The sequence below is a fragment of the Filicampus tigris genome, chromosome 11 (assembly GCF_054856515.1).
Source record: "Filicampus tigris isolate MCC_2025a chromosome 11, RoL_Ftig_1.0, whole genome shotgun sequence".
Taxonomy (NCBI): domain Eukaryota; kingdom Metazoa; phylum Chordata; class Actinopteri; order Syngnathiformes; family Syngnathidae; genus Filicampus; species Filicampus tigris.
The window spans coordinates 21096888-21123149 of record NC_141227.1 but is presented as its reverse complement, the minus strand read 5'-3'; the positions used below and the strand labels follow the sequence as shown (position 1 = coordinate 21123149).

Below are 26262 nucleotides of genomic sequence, written 5' to 3'. Positions count from 1 at the left end.
TGTCGTCTTAAATGACTTGCAAACTTTGCGAGATCAGCGATGACGATGGGTTTTTATTAAATGCTTGTCCACTTTCTGTCACATCTTCGTCTTATAATGGCCGCCTCAACGGGAGCCTACATTGCTCAATATCGCACGAACTGGCAAGCTTATCGGGCAACGCGGCAGGCAACCTGCCGATTGGAATTTGTCCTTCGATAAGGGTGAACTTTGTTGCTGACACCAAGGACCTTCGTTTGATTGGCAAAAAAAAAAGATCAATTCGTCATGCCGATATCAAACCGGCTGTTTGAAAATGGCCGACGTGGACCCGCGCGGGCGTCTTTGTGGCGAGGGCTGGGGCGATTCCGCTTCTCGCGTAACATCTTCAGAGGGCCTATTTGAAGTAGCTACCGTTTGATATCCTCTTGTATGCTTTTGTTGTCGGTGCATTCGGAGGATGCTCTGCAGTGCAGATTGTCCTGTGTGTCCTCGGCGTCAGAATTCACCACTTTTATCTGGAGTGGTGATCACACACATGCGCGCACCAAAAAATGGATGCTGCATTTCTCCTGGAGGAGCCGTTTATAAATCATTGATACCCAAGACTCACTGTCACGACAATTGGAAAATAACAACACGGTGATGCGGAAGGAAAATCAGCCCGAGGGATTTATTTTTTTATATTTTTTTTTATTTTATTATTTTCATTTTCACGGCTGAGATTGCAAGGTCATCAAGACGCCATTAGAATACGCGGCCAAACTTTCACACTGACCTGTTGTGAATTATTAACAAGCAGCTTGTTATTTCAAGACGCGTTCGTGCCCTGTGGATGAGGAAATCGTGATCGCTGCATCTCGACAAAGCAGCTTCCGTGGTTGCCTTTGTTGTGCTAATGTGGACTCCGACTTTTGGCGCCAGAGGAAAGTCTCGTGCTCGTGCTTTTGCCCAACTTTTTTACGCAGCACAATTTCTTGTCGTCTTAAGTCACTAATGATACTTTTCCATGGGTACTACCAGGTGCAATTTGTGGTCCTTTATCAAGTTCCAAGCGTGTGATGTAAATAAACCCTCGGTCTCCAAACATTGGGCCGGCTGACTCAAAATGAGAAACAAACAAATGTCTATGTAGAGCTCCTTCAAAAAGGGGGAAAGACCAAGTGATGAGACAAAAATAAGAAGAGCCTCCAGCCTCCAAAATGAAGTTTACAATAGCGGCAGTCCTTCGCAAAGTTGAGCTCGCTCTGCATAATTTGTAGCGACAGGCTCACAAATAAGGAAATGAAGGCTTTAAAATCCATTTGAATACCTTCCTCTCATTTCCAACATCCCATCTTTTGGATTTCGTTATTCGCTTTTAGTTTTTAGTCTTTATCTTGGAAATTCTTCACTCACCTAGAAAAATTCCCTCATTGATAAGGCCCCACCCTATCTTGGCTCTCTGCTCACCATGCATACCACCACCCACATTTTCCATTCCGGCATTTTTAATCGACCTCTTCATTTCCAAATTCCACATTACTTTTGGCCACCGTTCTTTTTAATTGTCTGCCCCATACAAGTGCAACAAATAAATTAAATGAATAAATTATTCATCCCGATACTTGCCGCTCGACATTGCAAGTGAGAAATGTAAACGTGGCATTTGCAGCCCTATTTCTGCCCTGCCATGAGCGAGCGTCATTTATGCCGTCTGCCCTTGTTTTCAGGATATGAACGACTTCTCCCCGGTCTTTAGCCAGCCCTTGTACAAAGGCATGGTGGCGCCCAACGCTGAGAAGGGGACGGTCATCACGACTGTGTTTGCAGAGGACCGGGACCCACCGGTGAGTACATCAATTTGGAAACCATCAAGGGGGATGTTGCGGTTCATACCGATTGGTTGTTTTTCCTCAGGCGTTGGTGGTTTCTTCGAAATCAAGTTAGATGTACAAGCTGGGATCAGAGAGGGATATTTTTTTCTCACAGATTCATTTAGAAATGATAAAATTATTATTTACTACTAGATATCATCGCTCTCCTGTGAAAAACACTTATCTCCATTTTTTTTTTTCATTTTCTTATTTTTACACGAATGGTGTTTCCGCCTTACAGACAATGCATGAATGTGAAAATTAAAAAAAAAGTTTCCAAAATTGGACATAAGCGTTTTTTCACAGGACAACGACGATATACTATATTAGAATCATAAAATAAATCAGTTGAAAAGTCCTCTTTTAAATTTTGCACGTAGGTCTACAAACAAAAATATGATTTTATTTATTTATTCTTGAATACCGTAAAATTCTTCTCAATCCCCAGTGAAATCCCCCTGAAAATGTTTCAATTTGTAATATTTCCCGCAATCCCCAGCAACCACTTTGCTGAAAACTTTCCGGAAAAGTACCGGAAATTCTTGCCCTCTTTGCAATCCGAGATAAGTTCCAGCTCTCCCGACGACCCGCATGATGACGAGCAAATATTTAGTAATAGTGACCAGTGAGCGTGCATTGTTTTTGTCAACGGCAACTGTGCATTTTTAGTGATATTTCGAATTAAAGCGCGCCGCCCATACAATGCGGAACAAAGCCCGCAACCCACGTCTGCTTTTTAATGAACGTCGAACGGCTCGGCGAAGTCTCGCTTCCGCACCACACGTCGCGCTTTGAGCATCAGACGTTCTCATTTGTCCGCTTGTTTCACACCGCGCACTTGAAAGTTCCCGCAGGCGTGCGCGCGCTTTCATTTGTGTGCCCCCATGTACGTGCGCGTTTCCATTCTCCAACCCCGACTCGGCTTTGACTTGCATGAGTCACCAGCCTTTAGCCTCCGACAGTGTCGCACTTCAGAAAATATACATGCTTTGTGTTTTTTTTTTTTTTTTTTTCGTGTGTGTGTGTGTGTGTGTGTGTGTGTGTTTTTATTCCACACTGTGGTATCTGTGGAGTTTCTCCCGGGAGTGGAGCAATAATGACTTTGGTCTATTTTCTTCTGGAATCCATCAGTCACGAAGCGCAAGTTTCACCATGCAGTCGAGAAGTCGTCTGGCACGACGGTAACAAAACGTCGTGATGAAAAACATTGAATTGAATGAATATTTGTCATTCATTACAACTAACCATTTATTTGACACTTCCTTCGTGACTCATAGTTGTCCTTCGAGACTCATGAAAGGAGACTCACAAGGTCGCCCCCCCCCCCCCCCCCCCATCTTCTCTTAAACACTGTTTCAGTTTACTGTTCAAAACTGTGACCTCCCTGCGCTGACCTCACGGCTTGCTTCCACCAGTCTGGGGAGCCCCAGTTTCCACTTCCGTTTATTCTCAGCAGCCCTTCATGCTCGTGGGTTCTCACAGAGTTGGCTTTGCACCTTGACACCGGGGCGGTCCCAGCTGAGGGTGGTAGAGTAGCTCTCATAATCACTATGACTCACTCAACCACTGTAGAAACTTGGAGTACCCCCCCGCCCCCCGCTCTGTTGAGACAGCCTGAGCCTTGATGTTCCATCCCGCCATCCATTTTCTATACCGCTTATTGCGATCGGAGTCTTGCGGGAGTTTTCGCTTTGAGAAAGGCGCGGTATGCACTCAGCACATTTCGCCTGTCAGTCAAAGTTGAGAGCGAGCAAGAGTTGACACACCCGCTGATGCTAACTTGCTTTTTGTGCCTTCATTTTTTTTTGTAGTCCCTTGCCCTCAAGGTCATTGAAACTGAAACTAAAATGGAAAACGGACCTTTTTTAGTGGATTGTGTATAAAAGCAGTGGTGCCTCAATATACTCGGTGCCCATTAAAATGAATGAAAACACCATTAATTTGTTCCAGCCGCCACAAAAAAAAAATCCTACAAAATTGTCAAGTGTTTTAGCACTCTATAACATTTCATTAATAACAAAACATAATAGAATGTTTAGTATTGAGCAATTTGTGCATCGCGAATAATTAATTGCTACGCCTTCTGGTGTGTGCAACTTGGTCACTTGGGGACAGTGTAATCTAGTCATGCAGACACAAACAAAGAAGACTTTCACAACTACTGTGACTTAGTAAACTGCATTATATTCATCATTTTTCACGCGGGTAAACAAAATACGCCCGTGTGTATTGTTATACTGTCTGTTTACATGTGTTGACGCACCGTTTGTGTTCAAATCCCTTAAAATGCCACCGCTATTGATGGTATTTGTTAGACTATGGCAATTTGCATTATATGTTAGCATTAAGATAGCGGAAGGCAAAGTTGTTTGAAACCTTTGCTCTTAGTTTGCTAGCTTAAAACGAATGCTAACAAGGGCAATCATTAGCATCTGCCTGACTGTATGTGTGCAGCAACACATATAGACAGACAACTTAACAGTACTCATGCTGTATTCTTTTTCCTCTGCAAAGAATAACTGAGACCCACTTGAGTTTGAAGCAGGGCACGCCCCGCTGCAATATAATTGGCTGCTGCATCCAGGCAGCAACGTAAGTACCGCCCCCAGAAGGCTATGGCGCACACGCCAGAATGAGCAGCAAACTATGTATTGAATGGAATGAGACAGAATGACATTTATAATTATGTCATTGTTGTACGTTAGTATATTATAGAGTGCTACTTTTCTCCTTTTTGGGAAATTGGAACAGATTAACCTTATTACCATTCGTTTCAATGGCGAACGATGATTTGAGCGTTTGCACGGTCGAAGAACGGACGAAACTCATATCTCAAGGCGCCGCTGTACACATTTCTCACCTTGGAGCAGATCTTTGAGAAAATTCAACTGACTACACAGGCTTTACCTTCAATTTTAATGCCCTTTCCACTTGGCTCTGCCCAAGGCGCACCACTGTACAAAAACCTTTTCAAAACCATCCGCGATATGAGAACACAACCGAGCATGTCTACGTGGTCAGCATACGTGACCGAACGAGCGGGGCTTTGACTGACACACCAATTCGATTTCCTAACAGGAGTGGACTAACCCGGTCTCTTATTGACCTGGGGCTCAAAGCATTTTATTGACAGAGTGCCCGTCAAAGGCTAATGCAATATGTATCACAGCCAGACAATGTATTATGTCTCTGTCAAAAGTCCCGAACAGTTCGGACCATCCCTGTTAGCTTTGTGGCTAGACAAACATCTATCCAGCTTACACCTCGGGAGAAGTGATGCTCGTCATGTCTAAAAGTGGACTGTGTTTTCATCCAGTGCTCCATCGCTCCAAATGTGATTACCATGGAGACAAATGCTCCTGAATGCATTATTCCTCCTGGCTGAGTTTGAAAGGTCTGTTATTGATGACTGGGAAAAAAGATAAATAAATAATGACTGAAAATGTAACCCTGCCATTTGTTTGAGAGCGGCCCCTCTTTTCATAGTGTTTTGAAATGCATGTTTAATAAGATGTAATGTGGTTGACTCAAAAGTAAATTTGGTTAATAAGCGCTCCACATTTAATTCCACTCCCTCAATTACTGTAGATCTGAAGCCGTCACAGAAGCTTTTATGAACTGCTGAACAGCCGTGACTTTGATTTTAGCAATGGTAATGGCATAATGTGTTCACTCTGGCATTGTGAATCATTCAAAAAAACACAAAAAAAACAAGGAAAAGGTGTAGTGTATAATACTTTTTTTTTTGTTTTTTTAATTTGTCCAACTTTTGAAATGTTTTTGTGTGGTTAAAAAAATGTCATTAATTGTTTAATTGTAATTTCCCTGAGCAAAGCCGTACTGGTGTTTCCAACACCCTGCAGTAGAAGGGGGAGGGGTGAGCAGTGACTTTTTTGCATGAGACAGGACCGCCCCTTCTATACAGGCTCATTTCAACGGGGCAGTAAAATATGTGCTAAAACCTTCTTTTTTTTTTAAACACACTCTTGTTTAATACTTTTATTTCATTTTATTTTCAATCTAAAAAAACTTACTTTAATAAATTCATTTTAGTCTGGATATTTTATCCTTTTAGTTGGATGACATGCTGCACTGAACATGTTTGTTTTTTCCTGCATGTCAAACGTGACATACTTTGTAAATGTATTTCAACTTGTGGTTCATCATTCTTGGTGACAAGCACGAATCGTCCATCAAATCAGGTGTAAATAAGCAATGATTATCCCAGCAGGAAATCAAGACGGCGGGGCTTTATGAGTGATTGATACGTGGTGTCAGTGAGCGACCGATCTACTGAGTGATGTCTTATTTTTTTTTACTCCAGGAGACATCTGAATTCGTTTGATGTTATTGAATGCTGCTACATTGACGCATCTACAACCTCTGTAAAAATACCGGAAGGGTCTTTGTAAACAGCTAATATATGGCCTATAAAATACCTTTTTCAAGTGGTTTTGACAGTAGTAGCTGTGAAAATTGGCCTTTTGTATCGCAAGAATAATTTGCTGAATGTAATGTCATGTAAAAATAAAACAATTCTGTTTAGAACTCCAGCAAATATCCTGACTGCGCTACAGTGATGCTAGCATGTCGTTGTTGGGTCAGCTAACTAACTAGCTTAAGATAATGATTCCCACTGTTTGCAGACCACACACGTATGCATAAAACTACCTGGATCACTCACTTTTCTCTTGAAAAAAATGGTTAACTCAGCTGGCACTATGTTTTTATAAACAGATTCAGGCACATCAAGGATTCTGGAGCGTTGTCAAACTAGTTGCGCTAATCTCATTACAACTTGTTGAGCTGACCTTTATTGTAAAATAAAGTTTTGGCAGCGTAGCCGCACCATATTTGGAAAAATTTACTGTATTGTGAATTAGAAAATTGAAATGGTCTGACCATGCTAACAGTGATCCTAGCTTGATTCTTTTGTGGGAGCTAACTACCATTTTCACGGTAATAGTGCTACTCGCATGATAAATCACAACTGCCTTAGTGGAAATTTTAACTAATTGTATTTTATCTTGTATTTTTTTTTCATTTTTTAAAAATTATTTTCAAGCTGATCCCTACAAAATAGAAGAACAGCTATGATAGTAGAACTATACAGTTAACCAGGAAGCAAACAATAAAATATTGAGCTGATGAGATTGCTCAGGCTGGTATATTACATGTATATAATGCTTACTGACCGAAGCGGCTGCCATTATGGTGGTTATATGAGACAGAGCAAACATTATTCTTGAGGTTTATTGTTGATCCACTCTTTTCCATTGTGCAGAAAATCTCCCCTGAGAATTCCCTGAGAGGGTTTCCTAACCCCATTAAAGACAACTGTGTGTGAAAGAGCCCCCTCCGGGACATGTTCATGCTTGTGGTTTTATCTCTTGTCAATGTCGCCTCGAGACTGGCCAGTTCTCTAGGCAACAGATCAGATAGGGCAAAAAAAAATAAAAAAATGAAAAGATCACTTTTGGCCTTAGGGAGGAAAGTAGTGCAAGAAAAAACTATTTAAAAAAATGATCTGCGATCAGGAAGTGTGTTTAGTCTTAATCCAAGTGTCACTGTTAATGCCCGGGGCCTACTAATTATTAATGCAAGTGATTTATTTCGGAAACTGCAGGGATGAATTTAATAAAGAAATGGTTTTGGTTCCCTTTTTCAATATAATTGAACTCGAGAAGTCTGAATTCATAAATAACATATTATTTATACAAAGCAGTGAAATCAAGGGCTTTTAAGCGCAATGCCATGGGCAAACATTATAAAATTCATCATTCATGGTCTTTTTTTTTTTTTTTTTTTTTTTTTTTAAGAATATTCAGGAAAAGTTCCGCAAAATTTGGAAATCCCTTACCATTTTTCACTGAGCCACCAGGACATGTACTTGCTTCCATGGCAGTCAGCAAAAGTGGTTCAACCTCTGAATTTGTATGTAATTGATTCCTAGGTCATATTTTGAAATTAAAATTAATTGAACTAGAAGCTCCACTTTTCAAGGATAAGATGGACCACTTTTTCTCTTTTTTAAAACGCTAAAGGTCCAATTTTGCGGCTTTCTGTGTTATATAGTCAAACACTTGCTATGTTTTTGCGGCTACCATCCCCTCATTTTTGTGACCTACCATAATCTCATTTGACTATTTTTTTGTCCTCGTCGTCCTTGTGATTTTCAGGGCACTCCAGCCAATTTTGTGCGCTACAGAGTGGACCAGGACAAGTCGCCGTACAGCGGGAGCATCTTTGATGTGGAAGAAGTGACCGGAAGGATCGTGACCAAGGTCAACCTCAATGAGGAGCCCAGCCTTACCTTCAAGGTGAACATATTTAGCTGGATAGATAGATCGCTAGACTGAAGGAATGGACAGATGTTACCACGAAAAAGCAGACCAGCTTCTCTCCAAATATCCAAAAGCACTTGAACGCCTCTGCAGTTAAACAGAAGTTGATCTAAAATATCCAAAGGGAGAACAAAATCCAGGAAAAAAAATCCATTCTGGCCTTCTGGTGGACTGTGTGTCCACAGAGCACCACTTTGAAAACCGCTACTCGAGTACAGAGTTTATTTTCCCCAAATTGCCAGATCGAATCGCTACTTAAATGTACAAAAAAAATAAAATAATTTTTTTTCACTCATTTAGCAGATTTCCAGTCAGTCAGTAAATCGACCACTTTTTAATGTCAGTCTACTTATTGAATGACAAATATGGCCATTTGCAAACGTGGCTATCGGTGCAACCGAGAGCGACAGTTTTTAGATCAGTGGTATCTATTTTTTGGATGACAATTTTTCCATCAAGCAGTGATTGAACACACACATCTTGTTATATAATGCAATCATCCCAAGGTGACCTGTCCTGTTTATGTGTTTTTTTTATTTTTTATATATATATATATATTTTTTTTTTAAAGAGAGAAGCAGGTGCTCCAGGACATTTGGTTCTAATGAGGATGTCTCGTACCCTACATTGCGACAAAAATGTTCCCTCTCTCTATTCCTCCTTCTTGTGCTTGTAAAATGAATGATGGCGGGTGTTGTAAACAATGTGTAATATCTGGCTGGGTGTGCGCAGTTGTTTGTCATCGCCTTTGACGACGGCGAGCCGGTGAAGACGAATAACACCTTGGTGGAGATCACCGTCCTTCAGCCCTCGCGTATTCCCATCTTTACGCAGGAGGAGTACAGGTGAGTGCGTGTTTATGGCAGTTCCACATGCTTAAATTTGGACTCAGCTACTCCGTCAAATATTTATTGCTGTGAGTTCCCTCATTTGGGATTAATGATGTGCGTCAACTACTTTGACCCACATTCTGCTCTTGTGTCACTGCCATGCTCTTTTTTTGTCACATTAATCCGTTTCCGTCTACGTGACGGACCTGTCCGTCTATCCGTTACAGACGAACGCCCGTTTTGCTGACGAATGACTGGAAAAAAACAACGTCATTAGTCTATTTTTCATGGCGAGGCTTCGATGGCCGCGGCGAGCTCGGGGAGGAAAATAGTGAGTTGTTGTTGCTAGGGGGACATATTTGAGTGAGGGACCAGGCAGTGAACAAGCTTCCAAAGCGCTGCGGGTGCTCGTGAAAGTTTAGTCGGAATCGCCGACGGACGCCCGTTTAAAACCAGAGGCGGACCGGCCTTTAGTATATCGTCGCTGTCCTGCGAAAAACACTTATGTCCGTTTTTTTTTTTTTTCAATTTTCTTATTTTTACGTGAATGGTGTTTCCGCGTTACAGACATTTTTTTTTTTTCCAAAATTGGACATAAGTGTTTTTACAGGACAGCGACGATATACTATTTTATCACCCCCGGGAAAAAAAAGGCGAATGACGGACGACAGAAGGGTACCCACTCTCCAGACAGATGACGAATAACGGACGCTCAATTTGTCGTAAAATGTCCAGTTCTGTCGACAGGTCAACTTTATCACCGCTCAATGACGATCTTATCTTGAAGTGGATTAACCGCTGCAGTCACCTGTTTTGGTATTAACAACACGGACGCCTCCTTGAAATAAACACCGTGAATGGAGAGCCGAGGTTTTTGGAAATAAATATTTCATTTTATTTATTTGAGAGCGCTTGTGTTTGGAGGCAAAACTGTGCACAACAACGCATTGATTAAGCGATGGCAACTTTTATTGCCTTAGCGTCGTCTACAAAATAGTCTGAAGTTTTACTAATGGAGGGTTTTTATTTGTTTCTATGCTGGACGGTCAAAATATTGTTTGGCGTGAAACTGGCACCAAAAAAAGATTGGGGAAAACAGTAAGAACTGACATGCCAATGTTTTTTGTTTTTTTTTATTCACGTGTGGGGTCTCTCACATTTGATCTATTCGTATTATTATTAAGAGGCTTTTTCGGCGGGCCGAAGCGCCGATGCAATTACACTGCCAAAGAGCCAAACTCATCTATATTTCTCAGGGATGCTGATGAGCCGCCACGCGAGGCGGCGCGCGTCCAAGCGTGGTCCGACAAAAGGCTGATGTTGCAGCGACTCGGGAGGAGTCCGCACAGTGATTTATAATTAAACCACACATAGATTATTAACACTCCATCTGAAGCGGCTTTGAAGAGCGAGCGCTCGCTGTGCGCCAGCGCTGGCTTCGGCAGCTTGTAATATGCTGCGTGGCGTACTTGCGGTCGGCACCTGTCTGACGCGATTCCCAGTTGGCCGAGACGCCGCAGGACTGATGGCAAAGTTGGCTCCGGCGGGGGTTAATGGGAGCTCTCGTTTTAAGTGGATTGATTTACGAGCCGGCGTGTCAGTCAGCGTAGGCAGACGAGACGCCCTAACCGAATTTGACGTGTTATCAAGCCTCGGATACGCAGGCTGAGGCACGACACGGCTGTCAACGCAACCACGGAGTTGTATAACGCGCCCATCCGGTTCCCTTTTGTGGATTTTTCGTACGGTTGCCGGTCGCAACATTAGGTACACCCTCAGGACCTAATGACATCCCGCATGGGAGCTGTACAACCCGCCCCCCCAAAAAAATCTGCCTTCACTAGAAATGTGCGACGCTCGATGCTCATCCCAGCTGCTGATGCGCATCTCAAAAGTCAGCGCTTAAAATCACCGGAGCTACTCGCGTTTCAATTCAAAGGCAGACGGTAAAGAAGCGATTTAGTTGCATATTTGCGTGCTTCCGCAATAACACAGACGCGGGCAAAGATCCAGACAGCTGGAGTCAGCTGGGATCGGCACTGTTGATAATTCATTTTATATTTGACCTACATTGCTTGCGTTATATACGAACCTCCTTGGGGGAGGTACTTAATACCTCTGTGACAGACTGTCCCTCACAAGCATGATTAGCTTTGCCAATGATTTGCGTTGGCTCTCATTCCATTGCAATCGATGCTCTATTGGGCGAGGGTATCTACGGCAACGGCAAGGTAATGAGTGATGTTGCGGCATTTTGACTGACCGATTAAAAAAAAAAAAAATGCAATTTCTGAACCCTTGGCGATGTTTATTTGCCGAAAATGAAACTTCTTGATGAAAGAGGTCCAGGTTCGTGGGTCGCGTTTGTTTCATCAACACTTCGAATAGCCGCGTTCGTCCGACCCCTCTCGTAAGGTTCGAGATCGGAAACCCGCGTCCGTCGGGGGGGGGGGGGGGCCGCCGTCGGCTTAAACAATGCGGCGCGGCGGCCGCAGCCTCTGGCCTCGGCTGCAAATGATGCGTCCGTGAAAAGCATCCGTCAGGGCCCGGAGCTTTTCTCCTGCCCGACCGCCGTTTCTCGTGCTCACGGTGTCCAATCTGCTCGCTCTTTTGAACGGAGAGCCGGCCGGCTCATCCCTCAGCCCGGGCGATTTCTCCCCAAAGAGAAGCAGCCGCGATCACAAATCACTGTGTAAATGTCCGGTGAAGCTCACGTCTGTCACCGCGCAGGCAGTAAGTTATACGAGCAATCAGGTAAGTTATGCCTGCGGCTCGGGGCCACACAATCAAAACGGCTCTGCTGGGGTTTCGGCCGGCTTAATGATTTCTGCCCGGGCTTTACGGTCGCTCCCGTCCATCTGTCAAAGGGAAATGAGGGCCTCCCAGTCGTTGTTAGCTACAATAAATGGCTCCGACCGCTGTTTGTGCTGTAGCAGCACACCTGCCGTTTGTTGCGGAGCTTTTGAGATCATAGCAGCATGAGCTGTTTATGTAAGCAGCTCATAAAAGAGAGTGCAAAACAATAAAGTGGAATGTATAGCTGTTATTTGTAATTGTGTCGTCATTTTTTAGAGGATAAAAGGTGCTTGTTTGGGATGGATGGCTCGGATTTGTTTGCTTCTACAAATGCACTAATGACATGTAAAACAGTGGGATCAATATAGTAAAGTACATAATGATGATAACATTCATCATCATCATCGTACAGAAACACGACCACTATTACTCCTACTGACACTTATAACAGTGTTAGAATATTCGTTTAAATCTCCTTTGCTTCCTCTGGTCCATGTTTTGATGTAGCCCACAACATGTCACTCTATTTAAATCGGCAGACTGACTGACTACAACTGAGAAGATGAAATTATTATTATTTTTTTTCTAGGGGTGCCCTCATTTTTTGTCCAGGCCTGTTTCCAGAGTTCGTTTTTAAAAACGGAATTTTGCTGAAATTCAAAAGCAACATCCGATTTTCACCGGTTAAAGCAGCAACAATTTTGTCCACGTGTATGTGCAGCACGAGGACAGCCATCTTAAATCCGGGCGTCAGATTTACTCGCAATATCGTGTTGCATTTTCACCTTTTGCCGCCGCGTTCCTCTCAGCTGGTGAACCGCCGCCCTGCCTTTTGTATTATTAAGTCGTCTATTGTGCTATCAGCTGTGTTGATCGGCGTCCCCGAGGGGAGGTGATGAGTGATTGACTTTTTAATCTCCTCTTTTAGTTTATTGGGGGGGGATTTACTTGTGCTTTTCAGAGCAGTAGCTGAATCGATGTTGTGGTGTAACGTCTGTATCTGGTTGCAAACATCGTCATCATCATTGTTATCACCACCGCTTAATAACGTGGTTTTAGTTGTTTTGTTTTTTTTCTCCTGAATTCATTATACATCATCTGTATAAAGTAATTGTTAGTTCCAAGTTTGGGCTAGAGGGATGTAAAGTTTGTTTTTAAATGACAGTTTTTTTTTTATTAATCATCACTTTTGGAGGCTTCCCTTTTACAAGGGATATTTGTAATTTTTTTTCAGAAGAATTATTTGCTGTACAACAATAAAACGGTTGTTGGGAGGGGGGAAAAAACCAAAACAAAACATTGCTTTTGGAGTTTTGGAAAGTTTTGCCAAAATGCTTATGGAAATTTAAGAGAAAGGCCCCAGAAGCCAGTTTTGGGGTGCCTGTCTAAAGTTGAGACGCTTCAGCATTTTTTTTTTTCTGCCTCATTGATAATCACACCGAATAGAGGGTGAACAACCTGCCAGTACTAAACCTTTCTTACGCCAGCCTCAAAACCATAAAACAGGTGGGAGGGATTTATAAGATTGCACCATTGGCAGTTTTTTTTTCAGACCGAGTTAGAATGCTTGAGTACTCTGCGATACCAAGTACCGATACTTGATAATGCCATTCCGTCTTATCATTTTGATGAAAATGTGTTTCATTTTTATTCAGTATCGTTCACAAACACAAACCTTTCTTCAACATGACATACACGGATTAATAAAATATTAAAGATTGTCTACCAAATTATATGACAATAAAATTTGAATACTGACTTGGTCTTTGCCCCTCCATAAAGTTTAGATTTTTTTTTTTTTTTTTTTTTTTTTTAAGAACAATGTTATCACGCAGTCGTGTAGTTTGTAAGAACGCTTTCAAATAAATCATATTGTGCAATTTATTCCTCACAATTTCAAAGTGTTGCCAGGTGTCTTCATAAAAGCTCTCTGGCATTCCATTGTCACAATATACAAAGGGTACAGAACACTTAACATCCACTTGTGTCACCCCGCTTCAAATCACATTTTTTTTTTTTTTTCTCCATCTTGTGCAGACGCCGAGTACAGCTTTTGTTACCATGACGACTGGGGGCAGACGTAGAAGTGTTGCGTCAAAGCCTCGGGGCTACTCGCTGTGACTTACGACCTGTCGCCTTGCAAAATTTTTCCAAAATGCATCAGGAACGAATCTACCCTTTTTAAAATCATTATTATTAAATTATTATTTTGATATTATTTTATGATAAAAATATTCTTATTTTTTATTATTTTGTTATTTGGAATCCGAGCCATTAAATATAACTTAAATTAATTGAGTAGGGTGAAAGTGCATGATTGATTGTTCAAAGACACATTTTTTTTTTTTTTTGAGAAACAGGAAGTTAACCAAATATTTACTTGGCTGTTTAATTTCCCACTTGATGCATGGGCAGGCTCTCCAGAGACCCAACTGTACCAGTATTTGTCTCAAAGCCATTCATTTAACCATTTAACCAAATTGACAAGCAGTCTTATTTAATGCCCCCACTTTGACACGAGCAATATATGAAAACGGGGCCGTAGCCATTATTTAAGAAACGAGGGTCTGAAACATTTTTCAGGAGTTAAACCAACTTTTATGAGCAAATGATCATTTTCCCCGCATCTTCTCTGTAGCCGGCCAAATAACAAAATAAAACGGTCAAACTCTTAAAACACAATGACAGTAAAGCCTAAGTAGCAGATAATTAAATGCCCGATGGCAACATTGAACACATAAATTCAGTAAAACATTGTTGCCAGCGAGCTCGTAGCGCACAAAATGAGAAGGAAGGGAAAACGTTTTGAACCACTTTTATTAATTCAAAAAGTAAGAATCCTCTGTTTCAGCCTCACAAATGTGCATATTTCTGATTTCCTCGGTCTTTCATGACAGTAAACTAATTAGTCATCCCTCGTTCACCTTTTGTGGGTTCACTGCATCGTTTTGTTTTTATTTGACATTACAATGTGAGGACACGTGGATCGGATAATAGATGGATATATTGCTGATGATTCGCTATGTGGCGGGATTTTGTCATGATTATGATTCCACACGGGATATTATAGAGAATATCCAGTTTGGAATAATTTCGCACTTGATAAAAGAAGCTAAACGGGGTGCGCCACGTATGACTGGCGTAATTTACACAACTGCAGTATAGTAAACATTGTTAGCTAATTCAATATAGCCAATCACCGCGAGATATTGTGCTACAGTGTACAACACGATGGCGACCCCAAGTGGCCAAATATAATACCTGCACCTCACGTGCATATCGCGTTTGTATTCTTCATAAAGCTTTAAAATACGTATCAATAATAAAATAAATATATGGTCGCCACTCGGCGGATTTCTTATGCCGCGAGAGGAGTCGAACACATATCCTCTGCGATAAAACTCAAGCTTAAGGTAGGTTGAACACTTTTTTTTTTTATGGACAACAAAAGCGAGATTGAGAACATGCCTTTAAAAAAAAATGTATTTGAATATAAATTCAGCTGTGATTTGTGGGCTTTGTTGCCAGATGAGCGCCCGATATATGTCAGCGATTCCTCCGGCGGGACTTGTTAGTGAGGGAATAATGTCTCCCTGCGGGCGAGGCCTCCAGGTGGCAAACGATTTAGTCGACCGCTCTAAAAAAACGCAGGCCCATGTGTCGGTTTGTGTGATGTCGCCCCGTAACGCTGTACATGCCGCTCATCGGGTGTGCAAGGCTGACCCAATGGATAATAATAATGATGGTAATGATTTTGATCTCATGTCATGTGGGGGCTGCACAGCAGTGTTGTTTTTGCCAGTCATTTTAATTTTAGTCTTAAAGACCAAATCAACCCAAACATATTTTCTTCAAGAATATGTTCCCAGCAGGCCCACTAGTTGAAACATGGCATTCCGAGTTTGTGGAATGAATTAAGCGGCAAAATCTACCGTTTTTTTTAGCCATCTCAGCCGGCGGCCATTTGATCATTTCTGTCGACTGAAAATGACATCACAACTACTCAGGGCTCAGATAATGACCAATCACGGCTCAGTTTCCGAAAACAGGTCAGCCGTGATTGGTCGTTACCTGAGCCCTGAGCAGTTGTGATGTCATTTTCAGTGGACAGAAGTGACAAAATGGCCGCCCCCGGAGATGGCTAAAAACGGGTGGGTTAACTCTTATTCCACAAACGCAATATTTATCAGAATGCCTTGTTTCAACAAGTGGGCTCGCATAGAACATAGTCTTGACGAAAAATAATACGGTAAAATAGCACCACATTAAGAAAACATAATGGCATAGCTATCACAAAAGCAAAAAAATAATAAAATAGAATGGCGCATAACCACATGACTAGTACCCAGCCTTTCCTTAAGCTTTTTGATGTTTCCCGTCGAGCAATGGCCCCAAAATATAAAGTATCGGTACGAATGGGTTTGTTTGGTTTTTGTGTGAGAATGGCAACAGGCCACACACATCTGACTCGAGCGGCGGCGTACCTGCAGCTCACTCGTAATTAAAAGCGTGGCTCGCGACACAAAGCCCAAAAAAATCGCCCAAGCGGCGGCTCATGAACAATAGAACATATTTTCCCAATCCTGGCCCATTAATTGTCCACATTACCAGCGTGTCTGCCGATGCTTAAAAAGTATTGAATTATATTTTACCAGAAGTGCAGCCTTAATCATCCTTTCAAATGGCCCCTAAACATAAAAGCCGTTGTTCAAGCGTCTTAAAAATGCCAGACCCAATAAACAACTTTTCTAAAACTTTGTAATTAGTCTGCAATCACTATAAAAATGTGTTAAATGTGTTTTATCGCCTAGTGGCCGCGTAAGTGAATGAGCGCTGTTAAATTTGATCGATTATGGCCTTAAAAAACGATTCTGAAAAGACATAAATTTGTCTTCCTCAAACCTGCAGATACCTTGATTACTTTTACTCCTGGAAAGTATGCTATATCATAACATGATTATTTGCTGATACATTTTTCATTATGATGATGATTATTTTCAGTGTTTCAATTTTTTTTTTTTTGCCACTCTGATGCGGTGTCCCCAAAAACGCAAAGCAAAGTGTGTATGTGGCTATATTTGGTGTCTTTTGGATTCCGAATGAGCCAATCACATTCAAACCGAACTGCGAGACGGGTGTGCTCCCAACTGGGCCAATGTGCTGCCTGCCACTCCCCGAAACATTTACATAAATCCACAGATTTAAGATGTACATGTTCCAGAACGCCGACTATTCGTCTACAAGCAATTCAAAAGTCCATTTCCTCTATTATGTCCCCGTTAAAAGCCGACATGTAGCTTTTAGTGCACATGCAGCAAAATTGCATCCTTTTTTTTTTTTTTTTTTTTAGCACTAATATTCATCACAATAAAACCATCCAAGAAGGTGTAAGTCATGAATTATTCTAAATTCTCTGATAAAATATGCATAGCTAGAATTATAACTGTATATATAGCAAAGCTCATTTCCCCTTGGTACCACAGTTCACAGTGAGGAGTCATCCGAGTTTTGTGAAAGTTTCACAAAAAGGGTGTTTATCTTCATTTGACTGACCCAAAGAGGCAATTATTAATGTTTTGAAATAATAAGTGATGATAATTCACATGATAAAGAGAAAAAGTCATAGAATAATATTCCTAAATGGTTTTATCCACCCCTACTCCATTATTCATCTGCTAACTTCCACATATCAATATATAAGATTATTACATTTTCTTATAATGAGCTTCATTATTCTCATTCTTTTTATGGATTTGCTCGGCTAGAGTGAATTAAGGTTGCGGGCAGGAACGTACCCCGCCAGACATTTTGAATCGGAAACCCACTTTGGATAGTTCGAGTAAAATCTGCTCGACAACTAAATATAACGTTCTTGTTTATGAATCCTTTTTTCTCTATGCTGTTCTACATGATGGAGCATTTTATATTTTGCCCTACTATTTCATTATTATTCTTTAGCATTATTCCTCATTTGTAAACTTCCACTGTTGAAATGCTTGCATGAAAATATCTCCTTGACTAAAGGTGACTTTTCCTACAAAAACAGTTTTGCCCATATAAACAATTTTATTTGTTTCTATTTTCAACACTTTATTGAGAGAGCTACTTGATATTCTACTGCAAAACATTTGTGGTTGTTTTGTTCCTTTTTTTCTTCAGGCTTTCCCATCAAAATGATTTAAGGATGTCAAGTTTATGAAACGTGTGAGCTTGTCTCATTAGTAAAGCAGCTAAACTCTCTTCAAATTCTTTTGTCTTTCTGGATCCGTCTCACTCTTTGCCTTCATTAAAAATGGCAAACGTCTGTAAACAACTTACATACCTTGGAAGTTGCTTTTTTGGCTAGGCTATTGCTTGCTTTTTTGGCTAGGCTATTTCCATCTGTCAATCATGGTCCCACTCGTCCTGCCATCTGGCCCCCTTAGTGCCACCCCAACGTTTGCCCTCCAGCCATCAGAAATTGCTTTGTAATTGAGTGTAATATTTTATTAGCGCCAACACTACAACATTTTTTTTTTTTTAAAGGTCACTGTGCTAATTGAGTTGCAGGAGGCGTAGAAACGAAGTGAGTGGGAGATTGAAACCCCTTTTGAGCATTTATTTGTTTTGTTTTTTTAAATATCCATCTTACTAGTACTCATTTGTCCTCACGAGTAAGACAATGCGCTAGTAGAACAACTTGTGGTGTACTAGTAGAATGAACATGTCTTACATTTGTCAATCGTTGTCCATTAGCACACAATTAAACCTATAGTAAACAAATGTGCTGCACTTGTAACACTACAAGACCCAATTAGCAAGCGTGTGTCATGTACAGGAAACCTCCTGGACCTAAACGGCCAGAAGTAGTGTTTACTTGGTCCTCGAAAAGTACCGCAATACCTTGCCCTCAGAAATCAAATGATACTGTGTATTTTAGTCCTATTACTTCTGTGCAGTTCTCCAAATAAGAAGCCACATGTGCTCACGTAAAGATGTTTATTAGCCCATCCACCCTGCAAAATATGTCAAGTATTTGTATGTATGGAAAGAACGAAAGCCAGAAGAGGGCGCTGTTGTAGACTGGAGCGTCCCATATTTAGCTTCCGCGGCTCTACATGCAGAAGGAAATCACATGAAACGGCTTTGGAAGACAAAAGTCTAATCTGCAATACTTTTCAGTGCAAGTTTACTGTATGAATCTCACACCTAAAAAAAGGAAATATAACACGCGGTATGTTTAAGCAATCTATCGAAGAAAAGCCTGCTAGCTTAATGCTAAATTATAATGAAAATACCATAAACAGGCTAATGAAAAATAGCATAGATGTTCTGGTACTACTAATAATCCTTTCAAAAAACTGCTACTTTTTTCAGTATCGGTACCAAGGCACTTTTTGCAGTGTGGAAGTCAGTATTTTGGTGCGCTCTAGTCATTATACTAGTGCGCTGAATTGTCATGCTAGTGAGGACAAAGAATGTACCAGTGCACCTTGAACTGGATATTGAATAAATGCTCAAACAGCTTTCCATAGTGATTTTGTTAAAAGACTACACTTCCATGATTGCGAGAGTTCAGACATCTCGCTTGGTCCTATTGTTCCTCCAAACATGTACATTGCGCTAGCGCGTCCTTGTAATAGCGCTCACAGAAGCCTGACGCCAAAGATAATCTACCATTGATTTATTGTTTAGTCTAATAGCGTTTGTGTAACGTAGTTAGCTTGACGGCGCTTCTGTCGGGGTAGCATTATGCTTCCTAATCTTGAATCGCGTGTAAATGCAAATGATTCTTTTCTGACGGGGACGTGCCACCGTGCCATTCTGCTGCAACGGCATTATGGCAGAAGCAGATTGTATTGCGGATGTATTCCAAATAGAATGTGCTGAATATACAGCTGACTTGCAGTATACCACGGCGGGTCCTCCGTTGTTTATTGGGATTTTTTTGGGGTGAATGAATGACCTTGCCTGAAAGCAGTTCAGAATCAATGTTTATCTAATATGACAAACACAAAAAAAAAGTATAAAAAAAAATAAAATAAATAAATAAAGAAAATGCAGCATCCGCACTCGAGATGCCGGTTATTAAATGTTTTAATGTGTTCGAATCGCTCGAAATTTGTTTTCATAGTCGAAAATGGTCGGGGGCAATTTTGCTGTGACCAACCAAACGCTAACATCATCGCAGGCTAAATGGAACATGCTGGCTTTGTGAGGATGACTTTGAAATCTAAATTGGTTAAAGTGACAGCCCCATTGCTGATTTTGGGATTTTTCAAGACCCAAGCCGTCGATAGGATGATTTTATTATTTTTGTTTTGCTTTGACTTGTGAGCAAAAAGTGGCGATACTAGCGCTCAACTCAACTCGCTTCACAACAAGCAGCAGTTAGGCTGCTAGTGAAGAACCACTCCTAGTTTACTAACCCTAACACAGAGAATTACCCCTTGCGTATTTAAAACCACATAACTTGGCCTTCACTTAAGGCTAACACATAATGTGAAATGCAATCGAAGGGCAAACGTATAGCGTAGCAGCAGATATTTGAGCAACACATCCATAAAGATAATATACAGTAAAATGTTGTGAGACATTCTTTATCCTCCGCAAAGAACAACCGACTTTACTGCGGCTTACTGAGAAAAATCTGTTTTATACTGCCCCAAGCTGGTAAAAATGTGCTCACCAGGAGCAGCACAATCTCCATTGAATGGACGCAAACAATGTGCCAAGAATGCATTCATTTCTTTGCATTCTATTAAGACGTCATTACAGTGGTTTCATAAAGTATGATATCATAGTGTGCAATTTTCCGCTTAAACTCTCAAGGCGGCGTTTATATTGAGTGATATTTTCATGTTTGCCCCTATAAAAAGACATTGTTGCAGAAATCACAAAGATGTACCGCCGTCATCCCTCCCCCTTTCCCTGCTGCTGTCGCTTTTGATTGAACGAGCCCCAAATTCCTTTCAGTAGCAGGCGTCTGCTTCCTTCGTCCGCCGAGCGAATGTGCTGACACTGTGGCAAACAAACACTTTCATACCTTCTGCCGCAGAACAGTCTTTCAAGTCGCCTTCCTCGTACTGTAATTACTTCAAGTCGCCGGATCGCATTAGCAAGGCCGTTTGTGCACGTTCGCGACGATGCGGGCCAGAGGGGCTTGACACGGAGTAGCGCAAACGCCCCCCCCCCACCCCACGCTACCTCCACCCCGTGGCGCGTGGCCAGGTTTGTACGCCTCTGCCTCGTCTCGTAAGCGTCACGCCGCCATCGGGCCCAAGGCGGGCGCGCTCGGCTGACACCTGTGTGCCGCCCGCGCTTCTCGTGGCGTGGCGTGTTGACACCAGGACTCTCTGCCGCCGCCCGTAGACACGTCTTAACCCTCCCCCCCGCACACACGCACACACAATCCTTCCTAGTGAGTGTGTATGCGTGTGTGTGGTTTTTTTTTTTTAACTCATTTGAATAGGAAAAGAATGAAAAGTGACTTTGGGCTCTTGAGCAGTCATATTGCAGAGCTGAGTCTGCCTTTGGAATTGCAGTCGTGCTCAGTGTTCAGTGGTTAGGGGCATGTTGGGAAGTGCCCCACCAGACGTAGCAGACCGCCACGTTGTTTCATTTCAAAGCAAAACAAAGTGGTGGTAGCTCGACTTACGAATGCCCGACTTTGCAAATTTTCCAAAGTTACGTTTTTTAGCGATTGTATTCAATTAAAAATAAATGTGCCCTGTGAATTCTGACCAGCAAAAGCAATCTTAACTCATTCACTGCCATTGGCGTATTTATTTGTCTTTTCACAGTCCAGCCATTCAAGCCCAGGAATTTATTTGTATATTTTTTCACATGTTTTCAAACGTTAGGGTAAAAGAGGGTCTGAAAATGTCTTGCAGTGAATGAGTTAAACATTCTGTTGATATGATGTTGAAGCCTTAAAGGGAAGTCAACCCAAACATATTTTTTTCAAGAATATGTTCTATGCAAGCCCACTAGTTGAAACAAGGCATTCTGGTAAATATTGCGTTTGTGGAATAAGAGTTAATCCACTCATTTGTATCCTCTTTCTGGGGGCAGCCATTTTGTCACTTCTGTCGACTGAAAATGACATCACAACTACTCAGTGCTCAGGTAACGACCAATCACGGCTGACCTGTTTTCTGAAGCTGAGCCGTGATTGCTCGTCACCTGAGCCCTGAGTAGTTGTGATGTCATTTTCAGTCGACAGAAGTAACAAAATGGCCGCCCCTCAGATGGCTAAAAACGAATGCATTTTGCTGCTTGACTTATATTCCACAAACGCAAAATTAATCAGAATGCCGTGTTTCAACTCGTGGGCCTGCTGGGAACATATTCTTGGAAAAAAAGATGCTTGGCTTGATTTCCACTTTAAATAGCTTTATTCAAACTAAAGAAAAGACTTCGAGCCTGCGCGGTTCAGTGCTTTGCTGTTGAGGAAATATTTGAACAGAATATTAAAGAATACTGTCATTTTTTCAGCTTTGGGGTAGTTGGTGTGTAACTGTTTCCATGATCGAAAAACTCCACTATTCATTCGAGTGTACACAGCTCACTTTCCGTCCTACAAAAGCAGTGCTTTTCTCATCCACCTTGTCATATAAGAAACATCCTTATAGTAATCTCTATACCTGGACCCGTCTCTTGCTAGTTCTTAGCATCTTAGAGTCCCTCCAGCAGTACGACATGATAACAGCCTTGCTTCCTCCTGGCAGCGGCAGCACACGAAGACCCTGCGATGTGCTCGCTACACGCACAGCTTCTCATATCCTGTCAAAGAATAGGAAATGGGGTGGGGGTGAGTGCAATTTGGTCAGCACCCCTCGCACCAAAGATTATATTGTGTTGCTGCAATGATGAGAACGCGCCTCATCATCGCGGAGGAGGGATTCTGGGAACCGGCTCGTCATCCAGTCGCTCAGCCGAGCAATCTAAGCGAGCACAGCGGCTGCTCGTCCAATATCGGCCTTTGTTAAAGCTCCGTACCTTTAGCCAATTTGCTGTTTGCCGCCTTCAAAAACAAGACGCAGGAAGACTCCCGAGCCTGGGATAATGTTTTCACATCCAAAAGAAACGCAGCGTGACATTTGAGTGAGGCTCACGCTCTCCTCTGACGCGTCCCCAGTGTACTTCGCCGACTGCAGCTATTTTTAGCGCCGATCAATCAGGTAGAAGCCACTAAAAACGATTTAATTAGTCACTTTTTGTCATAAACAGATCGAGAATGAGCGCCTTCAACTCTTTGCATAATTTGGCCTGAGATGCTTGGACTGGAGTGTTTTACATGCTCCTTCCCAGTGAATTATAGAAAGGCAGAAGTCTGGGAAAATTTGTCTTTTTAGAAATAGGACAATGATCAATAGTTTTCAACCATATTTATGGTGCAAAGCTAGGAGCTAAGCGAGCTTGCGCCACCCCAGCTATGAGCTGCAGCTGGTGAAAGGTGTATTAGTGTAATAAATCTTTATTCTGTAATATCAGCCATTTGTGTTCGTTTGCACTTTAATTTTGAGTTTTGAGACCTGCACAATGCATTTTTAAAACATGTAAACATTATATCTTTGTTATGTTTTGTTGTTGTTAGCATTTTCAATTTAGCTTGTTAGCATTTACAATTTAGCTAAATTTTCAATTTAGCTTTGGTAAGAGACTATGTAACCATCGAGAGGTAGTTCCATAATGATTTTGACACTGAAATTCATATCAGGTTAGGTATTGTGAAGGGATTCACCTTGTTGGTTATAAAAAAGCATAATGAGCATTATGGGTGTTATTTATGAAGGAAGGAATACCTGCTATTCTACTGCCATTATCTCCATGTTGTCAGGGGACCAGCCAAAGTTGAGCTACTAACAAAAAGTTTGGGATTTGGCTTTCGGGCGAAATTTCAGGATGAACCTCAAATGCACCAAAACCTTTACAGGTTAACCTAATGTGTCCAATGTCCAACTGTTCAATATTTCAGTAGCGGTTTTGTACAGCTTGCTGATCGCTAATGAGGAGCTGAATGGCAAAATTCACAACATGTGTTTGAGCCACGAATGGACCAACACATTTCCCGGTTCAGTTACAGTTTGGTATTTTAACATTCATCATGCCGGTCACCATTTGACCACGTGAGACCAAAACGCCATTGCGAGGCTTCAAACAGGAAGTTCTCAAGAGGGAAGTCACAGTGGCATCAGCGGGTTGCAACAGAGATGGAGAGAGACTGGTAAAGCCACAAAAAAAAAAAAAAAAAAAAAAGTGGACGGCCTTGGAAATGCAGCGCGGAAATTTTACGTGTTCACTTCTGTGGCTTAAAATGACATGCAGAATTACTGAAAAAAAAAAGTTGAACAAACGTTTTTCTCCGAGCTATATTCTCTTGCTTGATATCGATTTGGCTCTCCACCTCAAACCACATTCATTTTCAGCTCAATAAAAAGCAATACATACTAATATATAACTAAAGCTTTAAAAGCCCCCCCTCCACAATACCCCCGACCGTGATGACTGTGAGTCAGCTAATGGCTAGGAGGCTCGACTATCAGCCGCAGAGGTGTGTAATCAAACACAGCTGATATGATTGTTACCGCTCACCACACACAAATTACAGGTGCCATAAATAGAGAGGCAGCGGGGGCGGCAGCAACTTGCGCGCGTGTGCGCCTTGAGTGTTGATTTCAGACCATCACGCCGTCTCGCGCTGACACCTTGTTGTGCTACTCTAACTGATTTGCGACTCGTCTTCCCATCTCGGGAGCGCGTTTCGATTCTGCCGTTTCAACGGTGCGTGATCGTTCGAAAAGTTTGAGGTGGGAAACGTATTGCGGGAAAATGACTTTTTCAATTGCTTGTATGTAAATGTTACATTTTTCCGACCATGGTTGGGCATCTACGCTCCTCAATCTGCCCTCAAGCAAGGGCCGGGTGTTTTTTTTTTTTTTTTTTTTTGATTAGCCAGTGATGATTTGGGGTAAACTTAATTAATTTGAAGTCTGGATGGGGACGAATAAACATTCCTTGCTTTGTTGAGAGTCCTACAAAAGCTAAGTTTGTTATAGTTGCTGAATACCCGTATACAGTATAGCATTACGGTAACAAAAGCCATACGTGGAAATGGCATGAGACAGAATGGCGTGATTTGAACCAATTTGACAAGTTGGTATAAAGTGTGCTGTTAAAGCGGAAGTCAACCCAACATATTTTTGTCAAGAATATGTTCCCAGCAGACCAGCTGAAACCCGGCATTCTGATTGATTTTGTGGAATATAAATTAAGCAGCAAAATGCACTCGTTTTTAGCCATCTCCGGGGGCGGCCATTTTGTCTTCTGTCGACTGAAAATGACACTACAACTGCTCACAACGACCAATCATGGCTGACCTGTTTTCTGAATCTGAGCCGTGATTGGTCGTTGTCAGCGGTTGTGATGTCATTTTCAATCGACAGAAGACAAAATGGCCGCCCCTAGAGATGGCTAAAAATGAGTGGATTTACACTTATTCCACAAACGCAATATTTATCAGAACGCCCTGTTTCAACTAGTGGGCTTGCATAGAACATAGTCTTGGAAAAAAAATGTTTGCGTTGACTTCCACTTTTAAGTTTTTCTGCCCATGTTTGGGCACCTTGGCTCCTACAGCTGCCATTCTCAAACATGTGGAGAACAAGGTTGAATAAAGGAGTGGTGGTTTGTGAAATCCATTCGCAGTCTGGACCCAGAGGAGTGAACACCTCCAATAGCAACACAAAAAGTCACTAAATTTGCTGTCATTTGCATGCAAGATATTTGCATGGGACAGAGCCGCCTCCAAAATGGCAGAATTTCAACCACAGTGTGACAAGTGATTCGGAAGGATGCTTTATTTTTGATCAAAGAATATCAGAGACAATTTTTTTTCCAAGACACCTGCGAACCCTTTTGAATTGTGTTGAAAGAATGACGTATGTCTCGTGTTTTCATACTTAACCAACAAATTACGCTGAATGAATAATGACAACGTGTGAGTCAGCTCGAGTTTTCCTTCAGGGCTGATTGGTATTTTACAGCTTAGGCAGTTATGCAAGGCTTTACGGGAAAACCAATTTCCAACTGAAAGGAGTACAGTGCATCGGGAAAAAGACACACCGGTGTTAAAAGAGGGGGAAATAAATGACATCTCTTCAGTGCTCGCCAGAGTACAAAACGTAATCTTTTAGACAGTTGGCAGGTGGAACAGCCACGATGTGTTTACCTTGCGCAAAGTTTTTTCATAACAAAATAGGGTGAAGAAAGTCATCACAAAGTTGGAAAACAATCTCTATCCATCCCGCAAGCCTCAGAGAGACAAACACCCCACAAGGACACGGCGGTGAATAATATGAGAGGCCCGGAAGAATCATATAGCAGACCGTTTGGATCGCCCCATGCTGCCAAATGACTGATATTGATGTGCTCGCATAATATATTGCGCTGCTATTGGCATGTGAATAATGTGCC

The 26262-nt window shown here is 41.8% G+C and overlaps 1 protein-coding gene across 2 annotated transcripts in view; it reads left to right on the top strand.

Annotated features, from left to right (window-relative positions):
* The window catches only part of LOC147140109 (protocadherin-15-like), a 216314-nt gene that overhangs the window by 155223 nt on the left and 34829 nt on the right, over positions 1-26262 (top strand). For both annotated transcript variants that reach the window (XM_086045495.1, XM_086045494.1), the window contains 3 exons: positions 1692-1808; positions 8015-8155; positions 8912-9024. In XM_086045495.1, the coding sequence (XP_085901621.1) occupies positions 1692-1808; positions 8015-8155; positions 8912-9024 (371 nt within the window). The remainder of the gene's footprint in view (positions 1-1691; positions 1809-8014; positions 8156-8911; positions 9025-26262) is intronic.